A 25,908-nucleotide genomic window follows, 5' to 3' on the forward strand; every position below is an offset into this window, starting at 1 on the left:
AACACTGCTGGAGCAGGGATAATAGTGGTGTGTTCACCGTGTATCTGCTGAAAACAATTCTGCCTTGAAGGGGAAGAGCTTGCTCAGGCTGCTGCTGGCAGGGAGCAAGGCAGGGACAGTGAGGACAGCAGGCAAAGTGTCCCTGCACAGAGGGGACAGCAGCAAAGTGTCCCTGCATGGGGAGGGCAGCAGGCAAAGTGTCCCTGCACAGAGGGGACAGCAGCAAAGTGTCCCTGCACAGGGAGGGGACAGCAGGCAAAGTGTCCCTGCACGGGGAGGGCAGCAGGCAAAGTGTCCCTGCATGGTGGGGACAGCAGGCAAAGTGTCCCTGCACGGTGGGGACAGCAGCAAAGTGTCCCTGCATGGTGGGGACAGCAGCAAAGTGTCCCTGCACGGAGGGGACAGCAGGCAAAGTGTCCCTGCATGGTGGGGACAGCAGGCAAAGTGTCCCTGCACGGTGGGGACAGCAGGCAAAGTGTCCCTGCATGGAGGGGACAGCAGGCAAAGTGTCCCTGCACGGGGAGGGGACAGCAGGCAAAGTGTCCCTGCACAGGGAGGGGACAGCAGCAAAGTGTCCCTGCACGGAGCTGACCTGGAGTCACCCACCAGCCTGGGCTGGAGCTCATTGGCTGCACGTGTGTTTGTAACACCCTGTACTGAGGATTCTTGGAACGTTCTTTCCAGAGAATCACAGGGACAGGGCTCACCCCTCCAAGGCCACTTGCAGGCCAATCTCCCCAGCAGCAGCAGCATCCTGCTCCTCGAGATAAACTATCAGTTTATACAAGAGGAAAGGATCCAAAGCCTGCTCACGTGCTCTGAAATCAGGTGACCCGTGAGTCAAGGGACAGAGTAATAAATTATTAGGAAAAACAAAACACTACACTAAAAATAGTGAACACGAGCAGCACATGAAGAATAACAGTTTTTATCCAGTCAAAGCTCAAGGCCCTCCCCAGCCTCTTTTGTATCTGGGCAAAACAAATTGACATGAGCAAAGACAGACAAACAAATAAAACCTTACTTTAGCTCCTCCTTGATAATTCACAACTGTATATTTAATTGAAAGTAAACAGAAGGGGGAAAAGCCCAGAAAGCTGAGATTTGGACCAGCAGAAAAAGTATTAATGCCCAAAGTAAATATCCAATGCAACTTCAATCAGAAAATATCAAAGTTACTTTCTTTCAGGAAAAATTGCTCCAAGATGAATTCAGCTCAGATAGGCCAAAAGCTTCACTTCAGCTATTAACACAGTTCAGGCAACATTAAGGATTTGCCCACTTGTCAGGTTTAATAGATCTAATAAATTATTGTGAATGCTCAAGTTAAGCATGAGGTAAAAAAAACAAAAGCCCTTCACAAACATTCCAGAATCCAAGTGCCTGATACCCATAATTTATTTTGTCAACCCTCCCATTAGCAAAACCATTATACAGAGATTTTCTACTAGAAATCAATAAAGAAAATAAATTTTGTTATTATCAAGGGACAACAATGTATAATTTTGTTGGAGGAAGAGGATTTTTTCTAAGAGATAAGAAAACAGCAAGCACAGAATAGTAGTCAAAAAGACTTAAAGTTTCCATTTAGAAGTATCTGATTACATTGGCTATTACTGTAAACAGCTGTTTTTTTGCAATCACTTATCTTCAAGAACTAATAAAAAACACATCTGAGAGATTTTTAGCACAGAACATTTTATTCTTACCATCTGAATTAGTGGCTGAAGAAAGTTCTGAAAGGATCAGAATCTGGCATGGGAACCCAGACAACAAGCAACCTGCCCTCTTTATCCCCAGAAAAACATGCAAACTGGATTCACTACACCCTCCTTGCTGGGCTGAATCCCTAGGAAACAGCATTCAGAGAATTGCTTTTAGCATGAGCTGGTTTTCCTCTCGAGTATGGAAAAATGCTTGTCCGAAATCCAAAGATTTTCCTCAGAGATAAATTCCTCACAGTCCAAGCTGGAAGCACGCCCTGCCAGTGGGGACCTGGGCTGGGCACAGCCCCCGTGAATGGCAGCAGCGAGCAGATGGCTCTGCCTTATCTGCCTGCCCAGGGAAGAGGCAGCACTGCCCGCAGGATTGCTCGTGGAATCTGTGTGAAAAAGGCACAGACGAGGTTGTGCCTCACCACCACCCAGCCTTGTAAGGTACCTCTGGTCGGTGCCTAACAGGAAACCGTATTTTCCTGTTCTTTGTCTCTTAAAACATCATCTTTCATAACAAGAAAATTACCCTTTTTTTCTTCTCCTTTCAAGATCCTCCATGGCTTACCAGCATTCCTGTTGTCACCCACTCACTACTGCAGTAAACTGGCCTGTGATTACTTTAATCACCAGTCCTCACTCCCCCTGTGTTGTTCTACACTCTTGATTAAAATGACTCTGCTTTGCAGCTTCTCCATTACGGTGATAAAGGCTTGTTAGCCTGTGGGAGCACAGTTTATCTGTCTCCATCAGTATTATCCCTTTGTCTCCACACAGCCCTCTGTTGGAAGCCATTGATTTAGCGTTTGATACTTGCATAAGGTCTGAGGTGAGGACAGTCTTTTGTTCCATGCTTGTATAGTACCCAGTAAAGCACAGATACCCAAGTGGGAGTCTTAATTTGTATCACAGATAACAAATAACTCCATGAATTTGCTTCCCTTCTCTTTAAGTCCTCTTATGACTGAGTTACACACCTGGAGGATGAAGAAGTCCTTGATCCATCTGACACAGCAACACAAAACAGTGAGCAAACACATGCTGAGAATACAGAGGCTTGGTACACAACTACATGAAGTACTTCCTTCACTCTGCAAAGAAGCCACTGCTGTAGTCAAGACCCACAAGCATAGATGTACCTCTCAAACACAGCAAAAGCTGAGGAATCTACATGTTCTTAACAGCACTGATAAAAGAGACAAGTTGTTCCTGCTGTATGAGAAGTGACCTGGACTCAGTTATATACACAGCTCTTGTTCATGACTTCCCAAATGAAACCCCACCCTCCAGTACTTTCAGTGCCATGAAGCTTCGTCTATAACAACAATCCTCCAGATGCCTCACCCTAAAAAGAGATATTGACACTTGTGGTTTGAATTTAACTACAGTAGGTACAGCACCCATAGAGTAACCTCACGATAAAAGTAAGAGAGCACTTGGGGCACTTCAAGCATCCTGCTCACACAGCCCAAGGCCCGTGGGAGTCAGAGTCACATCCACCCCACCACAGGCTCCTCCTCACCTCTGCCACGCCCAGGTCAAATGCAGAGAGCTTCCCACCTCCTGCTCCCTTTCCCCTTTCTGATGCCATTTAAGTTGCATGAGGCAATTTTCACGTTTAGTTAAATGGAAAGGATTCGGAGAGATCTGCTCAGATTATAAACTCTGCATTTAAACTGATGTTTTAACTGCCAGGCATTTTAAAGTATACAGTACTTCAGACATCTTTTGGAAAGATGTTATAGGAACTCCAATACACAAGGCCTCTAGGAATTCATATCCACTTTTTCTTCGTTTACCTTTTCTCCTTCTCCAGCTGGTTTGCTTTGCCTTTTAAAATTTGTTTTAAAGTCATAAAACCAACAAGTTATCTTGAGTTTCATAAACTTTGCTAAAACTGGAGAGTAAAACGTGTTAGTTGCCATGGCAGTAGTGAGGAGTTGCTGGGTCAGGATGTAGAGAACTTCTCTTGTTCTGTCTCATCATTTGCATCAGAAGTTCAGCCATCTGTTATTAACTATTTAACAACAGTCTTGCTTGTTAGCATTGGTACTTGCTATTTAAGTCTCCCCACCTTCAGCCCTTTTGAAAATCTCCTAATTAAGGGAAATTCATCTGAGGGCTCAGTTATCTTTCAGGTAGGATGACCACCATTACTTCAAGTTGGCCAATATTCTCCTTTCTCACCAAGGAAAAAGCAAACACTTATGCAGACACCACCCTCTAGAAGCAGCAGCTTTATTGTTAGACAGCAATTTGAAAAGAATTTCAACAGACAGTAGATGATGTGGCTGAACTCCAAGAGAGGCTATATCCCTCCATTTAAGTACACTCCACTATACAATATCTTCCCCAAGTTCCATAGCATCCCTCAATCTTCTTTATCCCAGCTTCTTGATATTTCAAAAGAAAAGTTTTGTAGTTTTATTTCAGAGGATGAATAGCATTGATTCAACCATGTGTTGCTAACAAGTAAATACTGTCTTTCACCCTCTGAGAGAATCTGAAATATATTTGTCTACTTGCTGCATACATGAAGAAAACAAAACTTAGTTCTTCATTTCCAAGCATAGAATTTTGGAGTTAAAAGCATTTTACCTTATCTTTACTCTGCTATCTTCATTTAAATCTGCATAACCTAAAGAAAAATACTCTGAGTCTCATTCTAGGAAAGCAGGCCAGTCTTGTTGCTCCTCACTCATCACACCCTCAAGAAGAAAGTGGGAGGCTGTACAGTGACAAAAGGGAACAATGCATCTCACTGTTCCTAAAACTACTTCATAAAAAAACACACACAAAAAAAACCCACCAAAAAACCCCCAAAAATACCCAAAAAACCTAAAACCCAGTACTATTAGGGGCAAGGAAGAGGCCTTCAGCAGAAAGCAGGAAGTCCTTGTTTCAGTCATTTAACACCCTAACATATGCTAAGAGCACTCTGTTCACAGGTACAGCTCAGATCCTCCAAAATTATAAAGTGGAAGAAAATTTTGAAAAATACTTATGTGGAATACAGAGAGTTGCAGGGCATCAGAAGACTAAGTCACACATCCCAATAACAAGACTATTTTCCAGGCTGGTCTGTCTTTCATGATGACAAGCAGACCAGCAGCCTGTTATATGCACAAATAATTTCAGAGCAGCAGAACATGGCTCAGAGACAGCACAGGCTGAGATGCCTTCTCAGACTAAAAAAAAAGAGAGATTGGGTAGATACAACCACACATGCATAGGATAGATCTGATATAATACAAAGGTTTAGAGATCCAGAACAAGAACCCAGTGTCATTACTTCTGGCTCAAAAGAGAATGATGCAACTGAACAGTCTAGAAGTGCCTGAAAAGATTTTCCTCTTAGCATGTTCAGGAAAATTCTCCATTACAGATATTTTTGACTTCACATGTGAAGGCTTGGAGAAATACATCCAGGGCAGCTTTCGACTATCAGACCATATCAACTTGAGAGGCTTGCTTCAACTCCAACAAGAATGTGAACACTGATGGCATAACTAAGCTCAAGATAAATACAGTCCTGGGGAAGAACTATTAAGCACATTTTCTGCCTACATGCAAGGCACCTACTAATGCCACTGAGCTGCAATTTTTTCTCCCCAAAGTAACTGAAAAACAAGAAAATGAGAAACAAGCCTAAGAGTGCAAATGCACTGGTAATAATAAAGCTTGTAAAGAACATTAACAGGGAGAAGAGATAGAAACACTCAAGAATTCAATAATTTTATTTTAATGGACAAGACATTAAACATTATAGTATGCAGGTTAAGTAGGAGCTGATATTCCTATAACTTTATTACAACATCATGACAGTTAGAAATCACACCTACAAGCTGAAAACTTCTGCAGCTCTGCTGCTAGAACAGAACTAAATATCAGGGTAATTAAAAAAGCACACAGGAGAAAAAGCACAGGACTTGTTAGGAAGTGTCCTCAGGTGAGGAATGCAGATTAAGAATTCCATTATTTTATCTGAAATACAGAAAAAGACAAAACAAAAAGCCCAGAGCAAACTATTTTCATAACATCTGACCTCTTCTACTGCAGCTTCTTTTTTGTATTCATCTTCTCTTTGTGCTACTTGATCTCCCAAAACTTTGATGTTACAAACCATTCATTGCCATCTAAGTGGTGGGTAATTTATCTTGTGGAACTTTGTCAGAACACGTCTGACCACCCAAAATCCTCCTCCTAGCTAGTAAGGCTACCTTCAGCTTCAGTAGGCTTCAGTATTTGCAGCCCCAATTATTGAGAGGGTGGGGTGGAGGGAGAGGCATAAGGCTAGCAGACCAAAGGCACAGACTGCACTTCTTCCTGAGAAATGCAAGGAGCTCTGAGAGATGAAACTGATGATGGTGGAGCACCATGAAGCTCCTCGGTTCATTTTTCCAATGCTATTAACCTTCACCTACAACGCCTGCCCTTAAGTGGTTAAACAGTAACCTGCAAAAGTAAAAAAGTTACAAAAGAGACAATATATGCTTCCCATCTAAAAAAAATTCTGGGAGAGTGGCCAGGCCCATAAAATTGTTTTTAAATTTTATTTGGGAGGATAAATGAGGATATTACAACTCTCAAGCTGTGTAAAAGACTACACTTTAAAATGGACACCAGAGGCTACTATGGAATTTTGAATGCATAAAACAAAAGAACATTTTTGATAGTTTTAGAATTGAACTGTGTCACACAGCACAATTCAGCTATTTACAAGTTTCTATGCTGTAAGTCATGTTATTAAGCTGTAATAGTTTTCTGGTACTCCAAATAATAAAACATTACATAGGGTCAAAACTGAAAGGCTTAACAGAATTTCAGCCAAGAATCTAGTTTGCCTCCCTCTTCCCTAATAATATGGCAATTTTCCACATAGCAAAATGGCAGAGTCACATATTTAAAATTTAATCTATGTAATTATGAAATTTCACTTTGTCCTCTCAAAAATTCCTTACTACTTTACAAAGCAGTGCTTCAGTGATTCAAAGCCAATATTCCCACACAAAAAAACAAGAGTGCACTAGTGGAATCATTCCTCCTCCCGTGCCACGAGGGGGTCATTCAATGTCAGCAAGCTCACTTAAATTAGAGCTCTTGCACTTTTCAGAGGAATATCAACAAGCTCTAGATACAGGATGAATATATATATATATGTATAAATATATATGCAAGTACTTGGTCAGAGCAACATTCACATTTTTAGATAACAAGTTTGTATAAAAAGCAATAGATAATCCTCAATTCTGCACTGAGTTCAGTATAACATTAATTAGCTTTTTATACCATATAGTTGAACAACCAGTACGATGCTAATTAAAAATACATATTTGTATTGCCCCCAAAGCTGACATATTTGCATCAGCTTCATTTGCCCCAAGACAAACAAGTAGTGGCAAAGGGCTAATAATGTTTCATGCATTGTTTCTAGCAGAAATCAAAATACTGTAATAGTTTCCTCCTGCTGGAGGGAAAAAAAAAGAGGAGAGAGAAACTTGACCTACATAACAAGGCACAGAAGAAACTCAGTTAAGCTTCAGGGTGTTTTTGGGAGGGGGAAGAGGTTGGTTTTTTTCTCATAACAATGAGGAGTCAAACAGTTACATATGGCTACACTAACTACAACTGTTAGCACATCTGACACTTAACTAGCGTCTCACTTTTAAGGCTTAAAAATCCTCCCCTCCTGTTCCAGGACATTTAATACTCTTGCCCTAACAAGCTAATGAATTAACCGAGTTAATTTTTAGGCTGTCCATTACTTTCCTTTAAGGGAACGTTAGAAAAGGAAAACGAAAAGCCAACCCCCAACTCAGAGAAATTCAGCCTTTCATAGGCTCAGTACACGGAAGGAAAGGAAGAATGTCTGGTTTGGGTTTCTAAAGGAACTGTTTACAGACTCAGCCGGAGAGGCAAACTTTCCTACGCTTCGGTATAGGTGGGTTTCGAATCACCTTTCTCAGACAAACACCGCCAACAGCTGCCGACTACCCTGAGTTACACAGCTTGAACTTGTTTCACGCCTTGAAGCCTGTCCGGGCCGGTGCCACCGGCCTTCCAGCCTCCCCCCGCCGCTCCGCCCGGCCCCCTCCCCGGCACCCCGGGCCGTGCCGAGCCGTGCCGGGCCGTCCCGAGGCGCGGGGCTCGCTGCCGTACACACCTTCTCCGCTCGGCCCGGCGCTCCCGCAGCGAGCCCCGCAGCGCCGGCGCGGGCGGCTGGGTGCCCAGGGCATCCTCCACAAAGGAGGCAGAGTAGGGGCGCGCATAGCAACAGGGCCGGCCGCCGATTGGCCCCGCGGCCGAGCGCCGGCCCCTCGGCACGGCCCGGCCCGGCCCCCGCGCCCGCCCGCCCGGGCCAGGTGAGCGGGGCGGGCCCGCCGCACGCAAACCACCGGGGCCGCGGGGAGGACGGCGGTGCCGGACCCGCGGAGGGGATGCCCAGGAGCCGCTCCCCTGCCCGGGCGCGCTGGCACCGCGCTGCCCGCAGCAGCCGCTGTGTGTGTGTGTCTGTGCGCTGGCACTGCTCTCCCCGCAGCAGCAGCCGCTGTGTGTGTGTGTGTGTCTGTGCGCTGGCACTGCTCTCCCCGCAGCAGCCGCTGTGTGTGTGTGTGTGTGCGCTGGCACTGCTCTCCCCGCAGCAGCAGCCGCTGTGTGTGTGTGTGTGTCTGTGCGCTGGCACTGCTCTCCCCGCAGCAGCAGCCGCTGTGTGTGTGTGTGTGTGTCTGTGCGCTGGCACTGCTCTCCCCGCAGCAGCAGCCGCTGTGTGTGTGTGTGTGTGCGCTGGCACTGCTCTCCCCGCAGCAGCAGCCGCTGTGTGTGTGTGTCTGTGCGCTGGCACCGCGCTCCCCGCAGCAGCCGCTGTGTGTGTGTGTGTCTGTGCACTGGCACTGCTCTCCCCGCAGCAGCAGCAGTGTGTGTGTGTGTGTCTGTGCGCTGGCACTGCTCTCCCCGCAGCAGCAGCCGCTGTGTGTGTGTGTCTGTGCGCTGGCACCGCGCTCCCCGCAGCAGCCGCTGTGTGTGTGTGTGTCTGTGCACTGGCACTGCTCTCCCCGCAGCAGCAGCCGCTGTGTGTGTGTGTCTGTGCGCTGGCACTGCTCTCCCCGCAGCAGCAGCCGCTGTGTGTGTGTGTGTATGTGTGCGCTGGCACTGCTCTCCCCGCAGCAGCCGCTGTGTGTGTGTGTGTGCACTGGCACCGCACACGCAATGTCCCCGCACAGCACCGCTCCGCAGAGCCAGCCCCAGCTGCGGGCTGTGAGGTGATGAATATTTACATCTGGAGCGGAAAAAGCCGCCGGCCCGTCCTCCTGCCAGGCAGCACCAGCCAAGTTCCCACCGCTCTTTTTCCACTGCTCAGCCCAGTCGGGAGCGGCTCGGCCGCCTCACTCCTGTGACCCTCCCCGAGCACACAACGCGAGCAGGATCCAGCTCTCCTTGCACTACTGCAGCTCTTACTTCAGTGTTTGTAATGGGCACTTCTGAGGACTAATTTGAGGTTGTTTCAAGAGGGTAGTCTCAAAACAACATGTGCTATTTTAGATATAGTCTAAACAATGTACTGGCTACGTTAAACAATTTCATCCAGCTCTGACGTATTTACAAGTATTAAAGTCAGATGACAGTACCATATTAACATAATCAGTGCAAAAAACCTATCTCACTCCCAGCCTAACCACATCACAAAGCAAGACTAAAACCCTTGTTCTGTAATTAGCTACCATGAAACTATGAAAAGTCCAGATCAAACTAGACTACACAACCACCTTCAAAACCCAGTACCACTCACTAACCCATTCAAGAGCATGGAAAACATGCCACTTCGCAAAATTACTTTTCCCCACTCACAGTTTACATACCAGTATAATTTAGCTGTGGTTGCAAGAAATCACAATCTATACAAAATTTTTAAGTAGACATTTTATCTGAGGAAGGTCAGATACCTCTTAGTTGGCCCATTTAAAGATCTCACATACAGATAGTGCCTTACAGAGAGTTAAGATGCAAAAAAATACCATTTCATTAGTCACTGACATTCAAGCTTCCTGTATATTTTATTTTACCTGTCTGCTTTCCAAGTATTTTTCCTTCATGGAACATTTACTTCTACAAAAACAACCGTCGTTCACACAGTCTGAAAAAGCAATTTCAGGTTTTCTTAATCAAGCGACTACCTAGCATTTGAGAAAAGTACTCAGATGATTTTCTATAAAACAGCTATTCAGTATCTACAGGAGGAACGGGAGGGGTAAGAGGAATATTTATCACATTAGTAAACATGGTATGTTTAGTTTTGCTAACAAGAGGCAGGAGCAGAATTGACCTGAGTCAATTCCCACAGAGGCCAGCAGAGACAGCATTTGGGAGTCACCAGCTGTTTTTACAGGCCAGCTAACAATTTTTTAGTGATGAGCAGCTGTCTCTAGCTGATGGGCATGCCTACCCAGCATACTGCTCCTCAACAGTCTCCCCACACTGCACTACTGCAGTGCAACCACAAAGATCCTTTTCACACCAGATATTCTCCAAGTACAGTAAAAGCAGGGCAGTTTGTTGACACTCCAGTTTTTAAGGTTACAGTCCTAAACCAGCTGTAGGTACACTGAGCTGAGCTCTGTGCCTGTTTGTGGATGAACACCCCAGAAGTGAATGTGTCCAGCCAAATAACATGCTAAATTTATAAACTGCAATATTAGATATTCTACCAAAACAAAACCTACCTTGAAGGACATTACTCATTTATTGGATCTCTCATGCTCCCACAAATTCCAGAGGCACAAGATCCTTTACATGAGAATATGGTAGCACAGAGGACTTTATCCTAGGCTGCATACTTCACCATCATAAAGTCCGTGCACTTCAAATACTATTACCATGCTCACTGTTCTAACACTCTGCAAAATGACAGGCAATAATCAAGATAACCAGACTGTATTTTAACCCACCTTCTGCCACAAATAAAATAACACTTCTAAAAATGAAAAAGGTGAGGTCTTCATAACTGTGGATTTTAACCCAACACTTTGGGAGTAAGCAGCCCTACACATTCCATAAAGCAGGAAATCAGAGCCAAGCATGGTTCATCTCAGTATCAAGTGAATTACACATCAATTCAGAAGCACTTGCCAATAGACATAATTGGCATCATCCCTACATTATAAAAAACACTCAACTTCAACCTTTGAAGGACCATGCCAAAGCACAGGTTGTCTAGTAATGAGCCAGTTCAGAAAAACACTCTAATTCAGGTGCCAGCCCTCCCTTGTGCAGGAAAAGCAAGGTGTGCATGTGACCCCTAAGGAGCAAAGCCTAAGTGACTCCATAGCACCTTATGTTTACACAGCCTAGTCATGGAGACAAGCTAAAAATAAAAATACACTTCTACTAACACATCCCTTCCTTGAAACAAACATTCTGGATTGAGTTACTAATTTGCAGAACACAAAACCACCAAGTGCTCTCATGTAGACTGCTTTATTCCCTTTTTCCCAGTACAGATGCTCAATTCCTCAGAACAAAGCTGAGGTCAGTTCTTGATGCTTGCAGTGCATGTTAAAGAGATGGTTAGACACACCACTCACACTCTGTGTATAGTTTTCCCCTTACTTATGCTCAAATTTCTTGAGTGAGAAAGGCTACATACAGTCCACAGTACACCTAGAGAAGCTGAAAGCACCAGATGCTAACATCCCACTATGATTTTTAAATCAAACAAAGATTAAAACCAAATAGCTGCTCAAATTTCATACTAGTAACTTACACAAGAATGAATTTTGCCAGTTTACAAAAAGTGTCCTAAAACATTTATAAAAGGTCACTCCATCTTCTCAACATGAGGATGGGATGAAAGAACATACAATGTACCATCAAGCACCATAACGTTCATCTCTAGTGGATCCAAAATACTTTCTCATACAAAGTTGTTAATTCAGCAAGGCTCTCGTAGCAAACATCCAGAGGCAGCACAATAACAGCCAGTCATGACTGGCCTAAGTGCTTGGTGCAAGGTGAGCCAGGTGAGCATTCTAGCAGTTTTATATTGAACTTGGCCTTCAGACATCTCCAGCATTATCAACTATTCCTCCTGTTTCACCTGAACTAGCTATTTGGTTTTACTCCTCCACTTTTTACCAGCAGACTCCTCAGAGGGGTCCTCTACACCTTGCTTGTGTTAGCATGGTGTAGGCAGTTACACCATGAGTACTACTGCTAGTACAGCTATGGCTGCATTACTCAAGGTCTATCCTCCAATTCTAGCTCTCCAGATACTTTGTTTCTCATGGTTTCCCCACAGTAAACAAAATTCCTCTGGCGAATCAAATAGTGCTTCAAAAGGAAGAAGCTGCTTCCCCCTCAGATTAAAACAAAGCAAAGTCATACTTTTCACTAAAAGGTAACTGAAGTGGGAAAACTTTCTATATATAGAAAATATACTTGAAGATAAATTTTAAAGACATTTACAGCAGAGAAAAAAGGGTTTTTACCTTTGAACAGCATGAGTGTTGGTATCAATCCCTTTGACCTAACTGCATTCCCAGTCCATGCTGACCTTCACAATTTTGTCCCTGTGCAGCTCCTATTGATAGGAAACTCCTCCTCTTTTATTCCACATCAATGTAATATTTACTGAAGTTCTTCCCTTCTTAATGCAACTATTCTCTTCTCCCTTACCCTCAAATTCACTACTTAATGAAAATTTAAAAATAAAGAACAAGTAAATAAAAGTCTTGAAGATTCAGATCTAACATGCAAAGGAAATGCACCAGTGTATTGTGTATTTGTGACTTTACAGAAAACTGCATATAAAAAAAGCATCAGCTCAACATATCAAAACTTCACTCTCTGTTAACACAGAAGTTATGGCAAGGAGCCATCACAGACATTTACTCAGATACTGCTCTTACAGACCCTCTCTGCCCCCCCAAGCCTGCAAACAAAGCCTTCCACCAAACTTGCTGACCTGCCTGGAAGCGTGAGTTTGAGCCATGGTTTGTTTCACTGGCGTTGCTGGGCTGGTGCCCTGGCAGGGAATCAAGCAGAACAATACCTGGCAGGGGACAAGGGCTTCCCATTGCTCTGAAAAAAAAGCAGGCTGACCACAGCAGCTCTTCCTGCACCTCTCCTTCTCCTTCCCTTGTCCCTCAGAAGAAACCAGCTGCCTCTCTACCACCTCCCATTGCTAACTGTACTGAGGATATGAAATAATACTTGCCACCTTCAATTCTACTGCAGTTCTGTGTCTCTTTTTGCCCTTCCTGCCCCCATTACACAAAACAAGTTGATACTTGCACAGCATCCTGAGAAAGAAGCTTGATTTGTTACAGCACAGAGAAGTGTGAAATATGTCCTAGAAATCCTGTAGGCTCATTAGTGGGCAAAAGGAATCCCTGCATACACAGCAAGCACCATTAAGAGGTTAAATTAGCACAAGCAGTCACCTGCTCACAGACTCCCTAAAGTAGTTCACTATCCAAAATGGACTTACTTAACAACCTGGTTCCCAAGGATCTTGATGGAAAAAAGATCACTAACTTGTGTAATGTAAAACAGATGACATTGCTCACGTGCAACCAGAGTCCCTATTTCAGATATATTCTCCCTTTTTTATGCCTCAGAAGAAAATCCAACTTGTTTTTTTCCTTGGAAAAAGCCAATGGGTTTGGGAAACGCACTGATCATTGCTAAGAGGAAAGCTTAGCTGCCCCATGGTTACTGGTACTACATACCTGCACAGAGACACTGCATGCCTGCCCATGAAAGAAAAATGGCCAAACCAAAATAAATGTGTATGGGGGGGAAGAACTCCCCTTACTGCCCCTGAAAAAGCAAAGTTGTTCAGAAGATTCCTCAGTGAGGCTATTTTGTTTGCCTTTATTCATTATAAGGACTCTTACAATCAGCACAGACATGAAATGCCATTAGTATTTCGTGTATGCAGAGTGCTCCCTCCCTGTGTGTTCAGCTGCCTCATACACAGCTCCCTCTCCAAATTATCCCCAAGAACATCCTCACACTACCCTATTACATCTTTGCATTTTGAGTCAATGTGATGTTGTAATACCATCCCAGACAGCAACTTGAACCAGCTTTGATCCCAAAGCTAGCATGAAAAATCACTAGCCAAAGAACTAGACAAGCCCATTTAACATAGAAGGAAATGTGAGTTGGTCTTGACTTGGTCAGATTAACTCTGAAATGTTAAGAAAAGATGGAGAATTTTCATGACTTACAATTCAATTATTCTGTTTACAAGTAGCCTTTGTAAAAAAAAAAAAAAAAATATCTCTTCCAATCTCAGTACAGCTCTGATTGCAGAGCAAGAATAACTCACATGGCTTCAGCCATGTGCTTGTAGCTGTAGTCATGCCACCCTGCACGAGACCAGCAGAAAAAGGAACAGGTAATGAAAGTGAAGTCTTCCAAAGTCCAGCTACCTACCCAGGTCCAAGAGGCACTCTTCTGTATTTGCATTCATCATGAATTGCCTACTTATACATGGAGTTTTAGTACTGGGTTGTACAAAGGTAACCATGCAACTGTACATGCACTTCTAAAACAATTTTAACTTTAAAACTGGCTTCTGTCTAAACATTAAATTTAAATGACCTGCAAAGACTGAACAATTTACCACCTTGAAAGACAATGATGTGAGACACTTTCAAAAATCTAAAAAACATAGTTTATCAAGTATTACATTGGAATGGAGTCAATAACTATCACTATATTTACAGTTAAACTGCAAGACCTTATGGACTAAAAGAATAGCTGGACTGTTACCTTAAACTCATTGCTGAAAAGATAAAAGGTTATGGCTATTTCTCCACCAGTAAATGGCTGCTATTAGTAGAAGTCCATCAAAATACCAAAGAAACATTTTATAAACAGTGAAGCAGACAGAGCAAGTTCTTTTAACAAATGTCATATAGCTGGTTTGTTCTCGTCAGTAACTCTGTTTTCACAGAAGACTTCTAATTTTAATAAGTAGAATTTCATTTGGCAGCAAACTCTTGTCTCTCATGAGAATCTGTATTTATAAATGTTAGCTTATTTTTAAAAACATTTAGAAGCTGGCAGACCTCAGATCCAATAATAATGTCAACACTGCCCTTAACAGCAAAGTCCAACCTAATATGTTTCACCCCAGGGATCTGAACTGACATGCCAGAGTTTCTCACTGCAGCAAGTAAAGAAAATGGTCAGAAGGGTGAGTTTATATATTCCAAGCCTATGGACTTGGCATATCCACAGTCCCCAAAATATCCACCTAAATGCCACTCCAGCAGCATCTCTTTTAGCAACAGCTAAAGGCAGCTAAAATGTGCAATACCAACAAACTACAAAAAAATGGCAAAGTTGTTACCAGGATGGTTCTCTCTGAGAAACAGGTGTGCCATGAACTCTCACTGCTGAACAATGATAAAAGCACCCTTGCAATCTAAGAAATACTTTTACAACAAGAAGACTTGCCTTGCTGTCAATAGCTAGGTATGAATTGCAGAACAGGTAAGAAAACTAAGCTGGCATTTCATATTAAAACCTGAGATTTTCCATTCTATAAATAAATATACTTAAATTTTTTGGTGCCTAACATTTAAAAAAAGTTAAGCATCTAAAAGCTAAGAATTCTTCCAAGTTAAACATTTGCGGTAGAAATTTAATAAAAAGAGAGTTTATACTGCCATTTTTCAGGTGCAAGGACAGAACTGTATTGAAAGCATCTCGACTCCACCCTCAATTAAAAAACAAAGGCTTGTGTTCCTGTTCACTCATATCCTGTATCTGTATGTTATCTGTTCTCAGGACAAATCTGCTCTCCCCAAAGATCAGAGCTGGACAGCCCATTAAAGGAAGGTGAGTGCAGTATCTGTCAGCTTGCTTGGCTCGGTGGGGTTTTTACCCCGAGCAGCTCCAGGTGCTGTTTGTCTCTGAGAACCATCAGGTTGTATCTGCCAGCCATGCAGGCAGGAGGAGCAGGCTCCCCGCACACGCTGCTGGCCACACGTGCCCTGTTTGCCCGGGGGCTTCCTGGGGCAGGCACAGCGTCAGCCCAGCTCATCAGCACCCAACCTGCACTTACCTGTGGCAACCCAGCCCCAGGCACTGCCCCAACGCCTCTGGAGTGACAGCTCCTCCAGCAGGAAGCAGCTCATTTCCACTTTATTACTTTGTTGACTGCCTGCATCATTCGGCCGTGGAAAACTTTAAATGCTTTGTGACATTTCACTGAGAAGATACTACAAAATTAAAGTGTCTGGATCATGGTTCAATATAGGACACTAAAACAACACTCATCCTTTTTCAATATATATTTTCACTTCCTAATCTGCATACTCTGTAGCACATCATCTTTGCTAAAAAGTTTTCCATAACATCTTCACCAGTTAATATAGGGCATATTTTATGCTTATAAAAACAAGGGCCTTACCCACATCTCCTAAATTAACAACCAACTCCACAACTGAACACACTGGTTCAGCTCACTTCCCCCGAGTCCCATGCCTCCTCATCCTTCCTCCTAAGAATCTAAATTCCATCAACTGTTCATTAATCTCTCCTCCAGCTTTCCCCACAGACAGATCCCAAAATGCCTCAGCAATGTTTCCCACAGGAGGCAGTAAACAGACTTTTGCTGAACCAAGAGTTACCTCTTTCCACACCAACCCACCAAGTAATGTGGCAGAAGTTCCTTAACCCAGTTACTACAAACAGACCCTGAGGCACATATCCAAGTTTGACTTGCAAAGAAGGAAGGAGAAGACAAAAAGCAATCTTCAGTCTGCTTGTTCCTCTCTGGTAGACAGAAAGTCATTTCTGTAAATTAGGATAATCTCAAGGAGGGAATTAATGCTTCAGAAAGTAAGAAAGGATGGCTTTTTGTTTAATTTGTACATGAAAACAAAATAGTTTCTACACAGAGAACACACATAGAGGAATAAACAAAGCAAGGCAATAAGAAAGTAAGAAAAGACTAAAATAAGGTGATAAAAACCAGCCAGCATGCATTTAGAGACAAACAAGCCTGTCCTTCTCCTTTAACTGATCATTCATGCAATGAGGGGGAGGGAGGAGGAAGGAGCAATAACTCCCAGCTATTTAGACTATAGCAAAACTTTTGATGTCTTGTAACATTTCCACAGTAAAATATGACTATAATGTAGATTCATCTAAACCACAAGATGTTTTCCAGTTGTGCACCAAGTGTACTCTAAGAGTACATAACAAGCCTTCTGAGTTTGGCAGCAAGCTATCACCCTGACATTATGCAATGTTTTCATTAATGCTGATGGTGAAACAGTGTGTTTATACAGTTTATGAACAAAGCTGAGCTGGAAAACTTTGCAAGCACTCTGCTACGAAGCCTTATTCTGTCTTCCAAACTCAATAAACTGCCGAACTGACCAGAAGGCATTAGAACGAAGTTCAATAGAAGCAAGAGCAAAGCTCTGTACTTGAGAAAGGAAACAGCAGTCCAAACATGCAGCACGAAGCAGCTGACTAGGCAGCTGTACTGCAGAAACCAAATCGTGATGATATCATGGATCAAAGCCAGGTAACCTGATATGTTGTTACTGCAGAAAGAAAAAAAACCCCAAAAAACAACCAAAACTATCCCCAAACTCAAACATCACTCCAAAAACATTGTATGTAAGAAAGGGAGATAAATAATTCTTCTCCCTGGCACCAGTGGAGCCTCAGCTGAAGAACCATGACCACTGTATTTTAAGATGCCTCACCAGTTTAGTTTAAGCACAGGGAAGGTAAAGCTGAGCAGCAGCCACCAGTACTTGAGTTACTGTGTTCCCTAGACCCAGTACAGACAGTTCTGGGAATGTGCTCAGAGCAGCCACTGTCCTCCCACACTCAAACCCCACCTGAGGGCCATGTCCTGAGTGATGCTCATGAGGTACATCCTGGGAGTGCCCCATGCCTTTGCCTGGCAAAGGAATAAGTCCACATTTTTACCTGCACTTTCAAAGCTCTCTTCCTGCTCTCCCTCACCCACAGAACTGCTCTGCAGGTTTGCTATGCAGAGCTCCATATTCCATCCCCTCCACACTGCTCTCACACATTACATATCTGTATCTGCAATTTTCCAACTTTCCCTCCTATACAGGGAGGTAAGTACCTTAGGGCCAAATTCCCATGTTTTCTTCATTTCTGTCCCTCCCTCTCACCTCCTTAAATTTAAACATTCTGTAGCACTTCCCACTGATAAAACAGTTGTACATTTAGATCTCCTCTTTCCTCTCCTGCATGATCCATCTTTGCTGGGGATAACAAGAACCTTACTGGTAGTTCAGCAAAGGCTAAACCACACCTCTCCCAATGTGGCTGGGCATTAAAATCTTCAGTGCAGTGCTGAGTTAAATTCTAACAAGAACTGCATCCCTCTGCTCCAAATTGATTCTGATATAATTATTTGTAACAACAACAACAAAAAAAACCAACACATTGCAAGCCTCTTTAAAGTCTGCTTCTTTATGCTTCACTTGGGGTGTGAACTTACAGTCTTCTCAGGATTTTGAGGTCTGTAGAGCAGTGAAACCTGTGGCAAGCTGAGAGGTCTGCCTCTCCTCTGCCCTTTGCTATTAATCTGCGACGATTGGAAGCAGGTGACCGCACACTTGACTGCTTGTGTCCTGTGCTACAGCTGCTATGCAGAAAGCAGCACATGTAAACATTTGCATGATTCGTGCCTCCTAAGAGTCTCTGTGGGCTGCACATGGCATTTAGGCAGCACTTTCACAACCCCCTTTGTGCATGGTATTGCTCTGCTGTATTAGCACACAGTTAAGCTGGAGGGATCCACTAAAATGGCTGGAGATACCCTCCCACGTTTGGTAAGAACCATTATTTACTTCAAGAATTTTGTTAATTATCCTAGAACAATTTCAAGACATAACTTCTGAAGGATTTGGCCCAGTTCATGGTAAACACTTTACACTGTATAAGAATCTCAATTTATTATCTCCCAGCTTACAGAAAAAAAAAAAAAAAAGAAAAGAAAAAAAAAAAACCCACAAAAAATACCCCAGTAACCTAATAACTTGCTCTCTGTACAAGTTTGGTTCCCTCCACACCAGGCTGGTTAAAAAAGGCATCTGATCACTTATCATACAGCAACTGAAAATGTTTGCAGTGTTCTAACTCCTTCTACCTAAAAATTAAAGAAAGGATGTTGAACTGCTAGATTAGAACATATTAAAGCTGCAAATATTGACTTGCATTTTACCTGGCTATTTTGAAATGTAATTTCACCCTGACAGTAAACAATTTTCAAACTTCGGTGTCTGGTATTAAAATCTAAAGATTCTACAAACAACCAGCCTTGCTGCAGTAGATGGTGTGAAGCTTTAAGCAGTTAAGAAACAAGGAAGAAAGCAATGAGAAAGGCCCATTTCAAAACCATAACACTTAAACCCCATTAATTTATGATTACTGTACTATCTGTGCTATCATCACACCATATAATCCTTGCAGCACATACAAACAAGAAATCCACCTGAGAGTGGTCATGTATGCAGTGTCGCTATTAGCAAACATGTCATTAACAAACCTAATTAAGATGTGTATGTCATGTAAGTGTTAGTATTTAATACACGAATATCTGAGCTATATAAAAGTGTTTCTCAAAACACCAAAGTGATTATAACAGAAATAGAACGTTTTTAAACTGAAAGGAACCAGATAATCAATAGAATCATCAAAACTTTAGGAAACATGGATTATTGTTTTTAATTAACATTCGGAATACTACGATGAGCACTTCTAAAATTTTCTTAAAAAAATATCTTGCTTTAACACGAATCAATTATCACTGCTCTGTGGATCAAAATAGAAGTCATGACATATTTCCAACTCTAGGGGCATCAGCAGCTGTTGCTATACGGCAAAAGAGCTCAAGTGTTATAAACATATACGTAGACTGCCGTCTTGATTTTTCTGTAAAACCAGATGTCAGTAATCCGATAAGGTGTAACCAAATAATCGTGAAAAATTTATATTTCACCATGCTTGTAATGAAATATCTCCATTATAACTGGGGGAAAAAAGCACTGTCAGTTTATAAAACAACACAGATGTGAGTTATGGTTATTTTCAGGGTGTTTTTCAGCTATATTTGGATATTTCTGTACATCTGCTGGCTTTGTCTGTCGATGCCCGATTTGCCTTTGACCGACTCTCGGCTCAGCACTGCAGGACTGTGCTAACGAGCCGGCTGTGTCTGACACACGAACTGCAGCATTCCCACAGCAAAAGCACTTGGCTACGGCGTTTGTCTCCTTCCATCCAGCCGAGACAATGGGAAGCCGAAGGGCAGGCAGGACACGGGGCTGGAACCCCCCTTGGCGGGTCACCCTCCGCATCCCACTCCCACTGGCACTTCCCGAGCTGAGCCCGAGTACCTGGATTCCTTCCCACCCCCCAAAATGACAGGGGAGGGGGGTAAGGAAATAGAGCGACAACATCGAAGCCAAACACCGGGCTACTTCTAATCCTACAGACAAAACAAACAAAACGAAATGTACTGATAAGCCCTTTACCTCGTTCCGGCTTCATCTTCCCTGCTGCCTCAGCGAGGTCTGACAGGGCCGAGGTGCCGTGCCGCTGTCCCCGCGGAGCCGGGCTGTGGCTGCCCCGGCCGGCGGTGTCACTGTGGCCCCGGCAGCGGGCACGGCCGGCGGGAGGCGGCCCCGCCGCTACGGCAGCTGGGCCGGCGGGCGGGCGGGCTGGCGGCGGCCGGCCGGGGGAGGCTGCGCGCCGGCGGCCTCTGCCCGCGCCCGGCCAGGGTGTCCTTCCGTGACACGGCGCCGCGCGGGGCTATTTATAACCTGCCGGGGAAAAAAATCCCACAACAACAGACCTCGGCTCACCCCCGGCCGCGCCGGCTCTGAGTCACCGCGGCCCCGTGCGACGGCAGCCCCTGCCGGAGTCCCCTCCCTCCTGCCCGCCCGCCCGCCTGCCCCGAGGAAGGCAGCGAGCGGCCCCCCGCCCGCCCCGTCGGGGCCGCGGCCCCCGCCCCGTCACGGGCCGGCGGCTGGCGGCGGGGGGCTGCGCCGCACCTTCATCCCCGGCCCCGCCGCTGCCGCCCGGGCTGCCGGGCCGTGCCCCCGCGCTGCGCCCCGGTCACACAGGCCGCCCCGCCCGCCCAGCGCTGCTCTCCATGGCTCTGCCTCCGGCCCTGCCTCCTCCTCCTCGCCGCTGACTAACTCCCCTCCTCTCCGCCGGGCACTCCCCGCCTCCCGCCGAGCGGGGCACACACATCACAGCCCGGCGGCGGGCACGGCACGGCAGGGCAGAGTGAGCCGGGGCAGCGCAGCTCGGCCACGGGTACCCGCCACACTCGGCCGCCAACGGGGGGGAACCACGACCACCGCCCGCCGGGACCGCGGGCCCCGCTGCGCCCGCCCCGCGCCGCGCTCATCCCGCCCCCGGGCGGGCCTGCCCGGCCCACCGCCGCCCCACGTGCCGCACGGCGGCCAATGCCCCGCGCCCGCCCGCCCGCCGTCGAGCAGCTCGGTTGTCACAGCAACAGAGCGCGGCCACGGCTCGGTACGGTCCGGTCCCGCCCGGAGCGCGGTCCCTGCTGCCCGGGACAGCCGTGCCCTGCGCTGCAAACGGCGGCGCTGGTTTGTGGGTTTGTGCGAACGGCATGGTCCCTTCGCCCCTAACCCCCCGCCGAGTGCTCCGGCAGCCAGGCTCCCGCCCCGGGCAGGGGAGCGGCCCCTCGCTCGCTCACTCACCCAGCTCCGGCGGGGGCTGGCGCGGCCCCTCACCCGCGCCGTTCCCGCAGTGCCGCCAGCCGCTGCCCGGCCTCCTTCCCTCTGCCCTCCACACACGTGTCCTCCCACGCGTGTGCCCGCAGGAGCCCATGGCCGCCGGCTTTAAATGCACGCGTGTCCGGGCGGCCGCAGAGCGGCGATTCCAGGTGCCCAATGCCCGCCGGGCGGCACCTGAGCCCCCGCCCGCTCACCCCTCACCCCTGCGGGCTGGGGGCGGGAGCAGCGCCGGGTGCGCCCCTGCCCGGGGCAGCGCTGCCCGCCCTGCCCGGCGGCGCCGCTCACTTCACGCTGATAACAACATTGTGCGGAGGAACAATGGAGTCAGCTGGGCTGCGGTTACACAACCGCCTTAATCCAGCAGAAATTCAGGTTTCACTGAAAGGGACGGGCCGGCGCCATCGCTCAGGTCAGGCCTGCCTAGTAAAGCAGGTCAGGACCGGGGCTGCCCAGTGCGGACCCCCTTCCCTGACCGTGCCCCGAGCTCCTCCATCGCTTAAACGCACTGCTGAATGCACCACGGAGAACGGGGAAACAAACGGCCCTGCTGATGGGATCCCCCTTTCACCAGGGGCACAGATCTAGGCCGGCTAGAGAGGCCTCTAGAGAGCAGAAAGAACTGCTCGAAAGGGGAAGCTGTACTGCAGAAGAGCTGGAATGTCAATGTACACCTCACCTGGAGGCTGTACCACAGCCAGGGCAGGCCCCTCTGTTACTCGGACTGGGACTCGGTCAGAAAGACAGATGAGACATTACAGTGTTTGTTGTGCTTTTAGACGGTCCCACAGGTGGGGTGTACATAGACACTGCCACATCTCCAGTCATTACTCTGGTAATTCCTTCCACTGAGATTGTTCACAAACATCCCTATAGCCTGAGCCCTATGGGAGGCACTCACTCCCTACAACAAGGTGACTTATACATACTCAAGTCTTCTGACTCCTGTGCATGACCTAGCCAATTCCTGATCCTTCCTAGTGTGCCAGGATCCCTGCAGATGTGTGTACGTCTGGGCTCTGCAGAGCCACTCTTTTCTCACAGCTAGCTGAGCATGCACTGGAGGTATTGCAAAGAGTGTAAATTTCCAGAATAACTCTGTTCTGCACTGTTTGGCTTGTGTGAACTGCACCTATTTCCCTCTCTCATTTATCAGTTGTGTATCATTACACTGGGAGGGTGCTTCACAGAATAAACTGTGCAGTAAACACCTCTCAATTCAGTCATGGGCAGGTGGGAGGTGCAGTGCTTTGATTTTACACTCGTGAGCACATGAGTGTCACTTCTGTTGCTGTGTGACTGCTGTGGACGTGTTTGGTAATTACAGATCTCGGAGCTCTCTGCCGGATGCAATGTAATTGCACATGTGGCAATCCAGAATTATAAAAGGAAGAATTTGACTGAGCAGTAAATACTGTGGGTGCATGTAGATGAAGTTCAGCGTGACTACAGTGGGCATGATTCAGCCCCCTGTCAGATCCTCCTAGTCATCCTAATGAAAAGTCACATCCTTTAGGACACTAATTGTTGCTGTAGGACACTGCAAATTACCTTGTTCTAATATTGGTTTTACAGCCAAAACCAAATCTGCCTTTCTACTATTTAATTACAATTGTAGCTATTTAGCCATTAAGCTTCACATACTATTTTTTAATAGCTTTAGAAGTTTTAATCTCACTTTGGCAGTTTTTATAAAACAGCTCATCAGACACCAATGGACCCCACTTCCAGGAAAATGCTATCTCAAAATACTTTTTCCATTTTAATTAATGACCCAGCTAGCTTCCCATTAACTTGTAGTTCTTAGGAGTTCAAGCCAATGGGAGATTAATTGCCAGCCTGAAAACCACTTATCATTAAAAAAAGTTTTAGGCATATGTCAAGAGAAAGCCACATCTGGTGTGCAGTGCTACTCTGCGTGACCATGTAGGAGACTTTGGGTTCAGCTTCCACTCCTGAGTCAGTGCATTCCTGGACCCTGAGAGCCACGGGTATGTCTGAGATACATCCTTCAGGTCCTGCTTCACTTCAGATGAAGAAGGACTTTTCCCTTTTGACCACATAGACACCTAATTGATCTGAAAAAAAGCAGAACACAAAATTATTTGAGAGATCTAATTATACAATATTCCACATATAATAATAAAAGCAAAATTATAAAAATCCCAAACAAATTTGTGAACTTAGTTTGGGTAAAACAGCAAAAAATGTCCTTGAACTCATAATTTTTCTCCCAGTCACAAAAAAAATTATAAATACTGCATGAATACACAGAGAAAATATGGGATAAGGGGCTCCCACCACGGGAATTTGCTTACACACACTTGAAAATCTAATGAGAGCAATGACAGTACTGAAATGAATCTCTGACCTCAGAAGCTTAGCATCAACTTAAATATCCAAAAAGCACATGGTTGCATTACACATCACACAAAAGCAGGATTAGCTTAGGAACACAAACAGAACTTTAAGTGCCCTCCCACTGCCAAGTCTAGACCAACACACACTTCTGGGAGCACAAGCAGAGACAAAACCAGGTTTCTGATCCATTTCTGTCTCATGGTAGTTTAACCTCCCTGTGTAAACAGGTGAGATCTTAGGCTGTAGCCTCTGTGTGGGCAAAGTGGCTGTGGCACAAACAGGGCATGAATTTTGGTGGCAGCCCCTTCCCTGGTGGAAATCTTAACAGGGCCACCCTATCTCATTTTCCAGAAATGTGCCAGACCTTTATTCCTCTTGTGAACCATGTGTCAAACTTGTCTCAAATGGGCCATTGGATTTTAAAATATCCTCACTTGTGGCAGCATGACACAGTGATGTCTCATAAGTCTTGTTCATATAGAAATTAAGTTTAAAAAGAAACAAAAAAACCCAAGATAAATGTATGGCTGTGATTTCTTCAGCACTGTAGGTTGTTGGCACAGTCCCTGCAACCTGACACAGAGTGTATTTTAGGTTCCATCCCAAGTGTCTTTTCAGCTTTAGCTGTCAAAGAAGTGATGCCTGATGCAGCAGATCAAGATTCCTGTGATTCCTGGACACAATTACTGCCTGTTAAATGATGTGGCACAACTGCTTTTGACATGGCTGCCACCTTTGTGGTATAATGCTACTGCACTTGGGAGAATATTATTGCAAAAGGGTGAAGACAATCAGAAATAGACTGGAAGGTGCAGTATGCAAAGCAACAGATTTGAAATGTGCTAAAAAACCCCTACAAGGAATCAACTATCAGTTAATCGTCACCAGTAGTAACCACTTTGCAAAGAAATTACTTATGTGCTTATAGGAATTTATGAATTCACAACTAATAAATTCCTACAAGCTGTTACTGAAACTGAATTATAAACCCTTATCTTATACAGGTAAGGGGATCTAGTTGAATGGAAAAGAATTTGTTATTATTCTTTCTCAAAATACCTATAAGCCAATAACAAGGAGAGACTGAGACAATTGTCCTCTCTATGTCTGCCTACCTTTGTGTTACACTGTTGGCTTCAGCCTCCAGCACTTAGGAGTAAATATTTTAGCCCAAATGATCTTGATTTAACAGCTTAAGTTTTTTAATAGCATCAAGCCAATAAGATTTAAAAATACATTAGAAACAGCAAAACTGCATTTCCCATCCTTAACCTGACTCATGATGTCATGCCAAGATCCATGAGTGTCATGATGCAGTGCTTTCAGAGCTCCTCACCTTGATTTATCCCACACTGGTCTGGGAGGCAGGAGGACCTTGTTGGTGGGTGCTGCAGAGGAAGTTTTGTTCTGTATTCATCCCCAACCCATGCAGAAATTCCTCCACAAAGCTGCTCCCCAGCATCCTTTGGAACAGCCCTTAGGCCTCTGTTACATTTGTGGCTTGCCTCGGGATCAAAGAGAGGAAAGTGTATTTTTCTAATCTTTTTTGAATCTCCAGACACACTCACACAATAATGTCTGTCAGGATGGAATATACTCATGTTCTAGAGTACCACATGATGAGTGAGTGCTCTGTGCACTGGGTACAGGCTAATACAGTTATACTTTGGGAGGGAAAATTCAAACCTTCAACCCAGGATGTCCAATATGCCTGTAACAATACCAGGCATTTAAATAAAACAGCCTGATTTTTAAAGGAAAACTCACCTCCAGCTCAAATTGACTTCAGCAGAATTTGTCACTCCTGTAGTTTTTTTTTTTGAAAACCAGTCCACCTCTTCTCAAGTTCCTAATTATGGAATTAGGCACCTAATTTTAGATACTTATTTCTGAATCTCTTGACCCATGGGCTCAATTGTCATTTGTTGCATCAACTCTCCCTGGTGCAAATGCATCAATTAAGACACTGGAGGTACTTCTACAGGAAGCCTGTCCCATGTCTGGAAAATCAGGACCTGTGACAGAGTAGGAACAGCAATTATTTTAGTTTTCTTTCTTAG

At 45.2% G+C, this 25,908-nt stretch overlaps 1 protein-coding gene across 6 annotated transcripts in view; it reads right to left on the bottom strand.

The window, feature by feature from the left end:
- ATOSA (atos homolog A) overlaps positions 1-21,127 on the bottom strand; it is a 48,537-nt gene extending 27,410 nt beyond the window's left edge. The window contains exons 1-2 of one of the 6 annotated variants that reach the window (XM_077185630.1): positions 20,774-21,127; positions 20,255-20,542 (exon numbers count right to left, since the gene is read on the bottom strand). In XM_077185630.1, the coding sequence (XP_077041745.1) occupies positions 20,255-20,270 (16 nt within the window). In that variant the 5' untranslated portion in view covers positions 20,271-20,542; positions 20,774-21,127. Of the gene's footprint in view, positions 1-1,709; positions 1,901-7,875; positions 7,969-20,254; positions 20,543-20,773 lie in introns of those variants that run through there. The other 5 variants (XR_013184176.1, XM_077185628.1, XM_077185629.1 and 2 more) reach the window with 5 other exon arrangements.
- Positions 21,128-25,908: the final 4,781 nt, after the last annotated feature.

This window comes from Agelaius phoeniceus, chromosome 13 (assembly GCF_051311805.1).
Source record: "Agelaius phoeniceus isolate bAgePho1 chromosome 13, bAgePho1.hap1, whole genome shotgun sequence".
In the NCBI taxonomy this organism is placed as follows: domain Eukaryota; kingdom Metazoa; phylum Chordata; class Aves; order Passeriformes; family Icteridae; genus Agelaius; species Agelaius phoeniceus.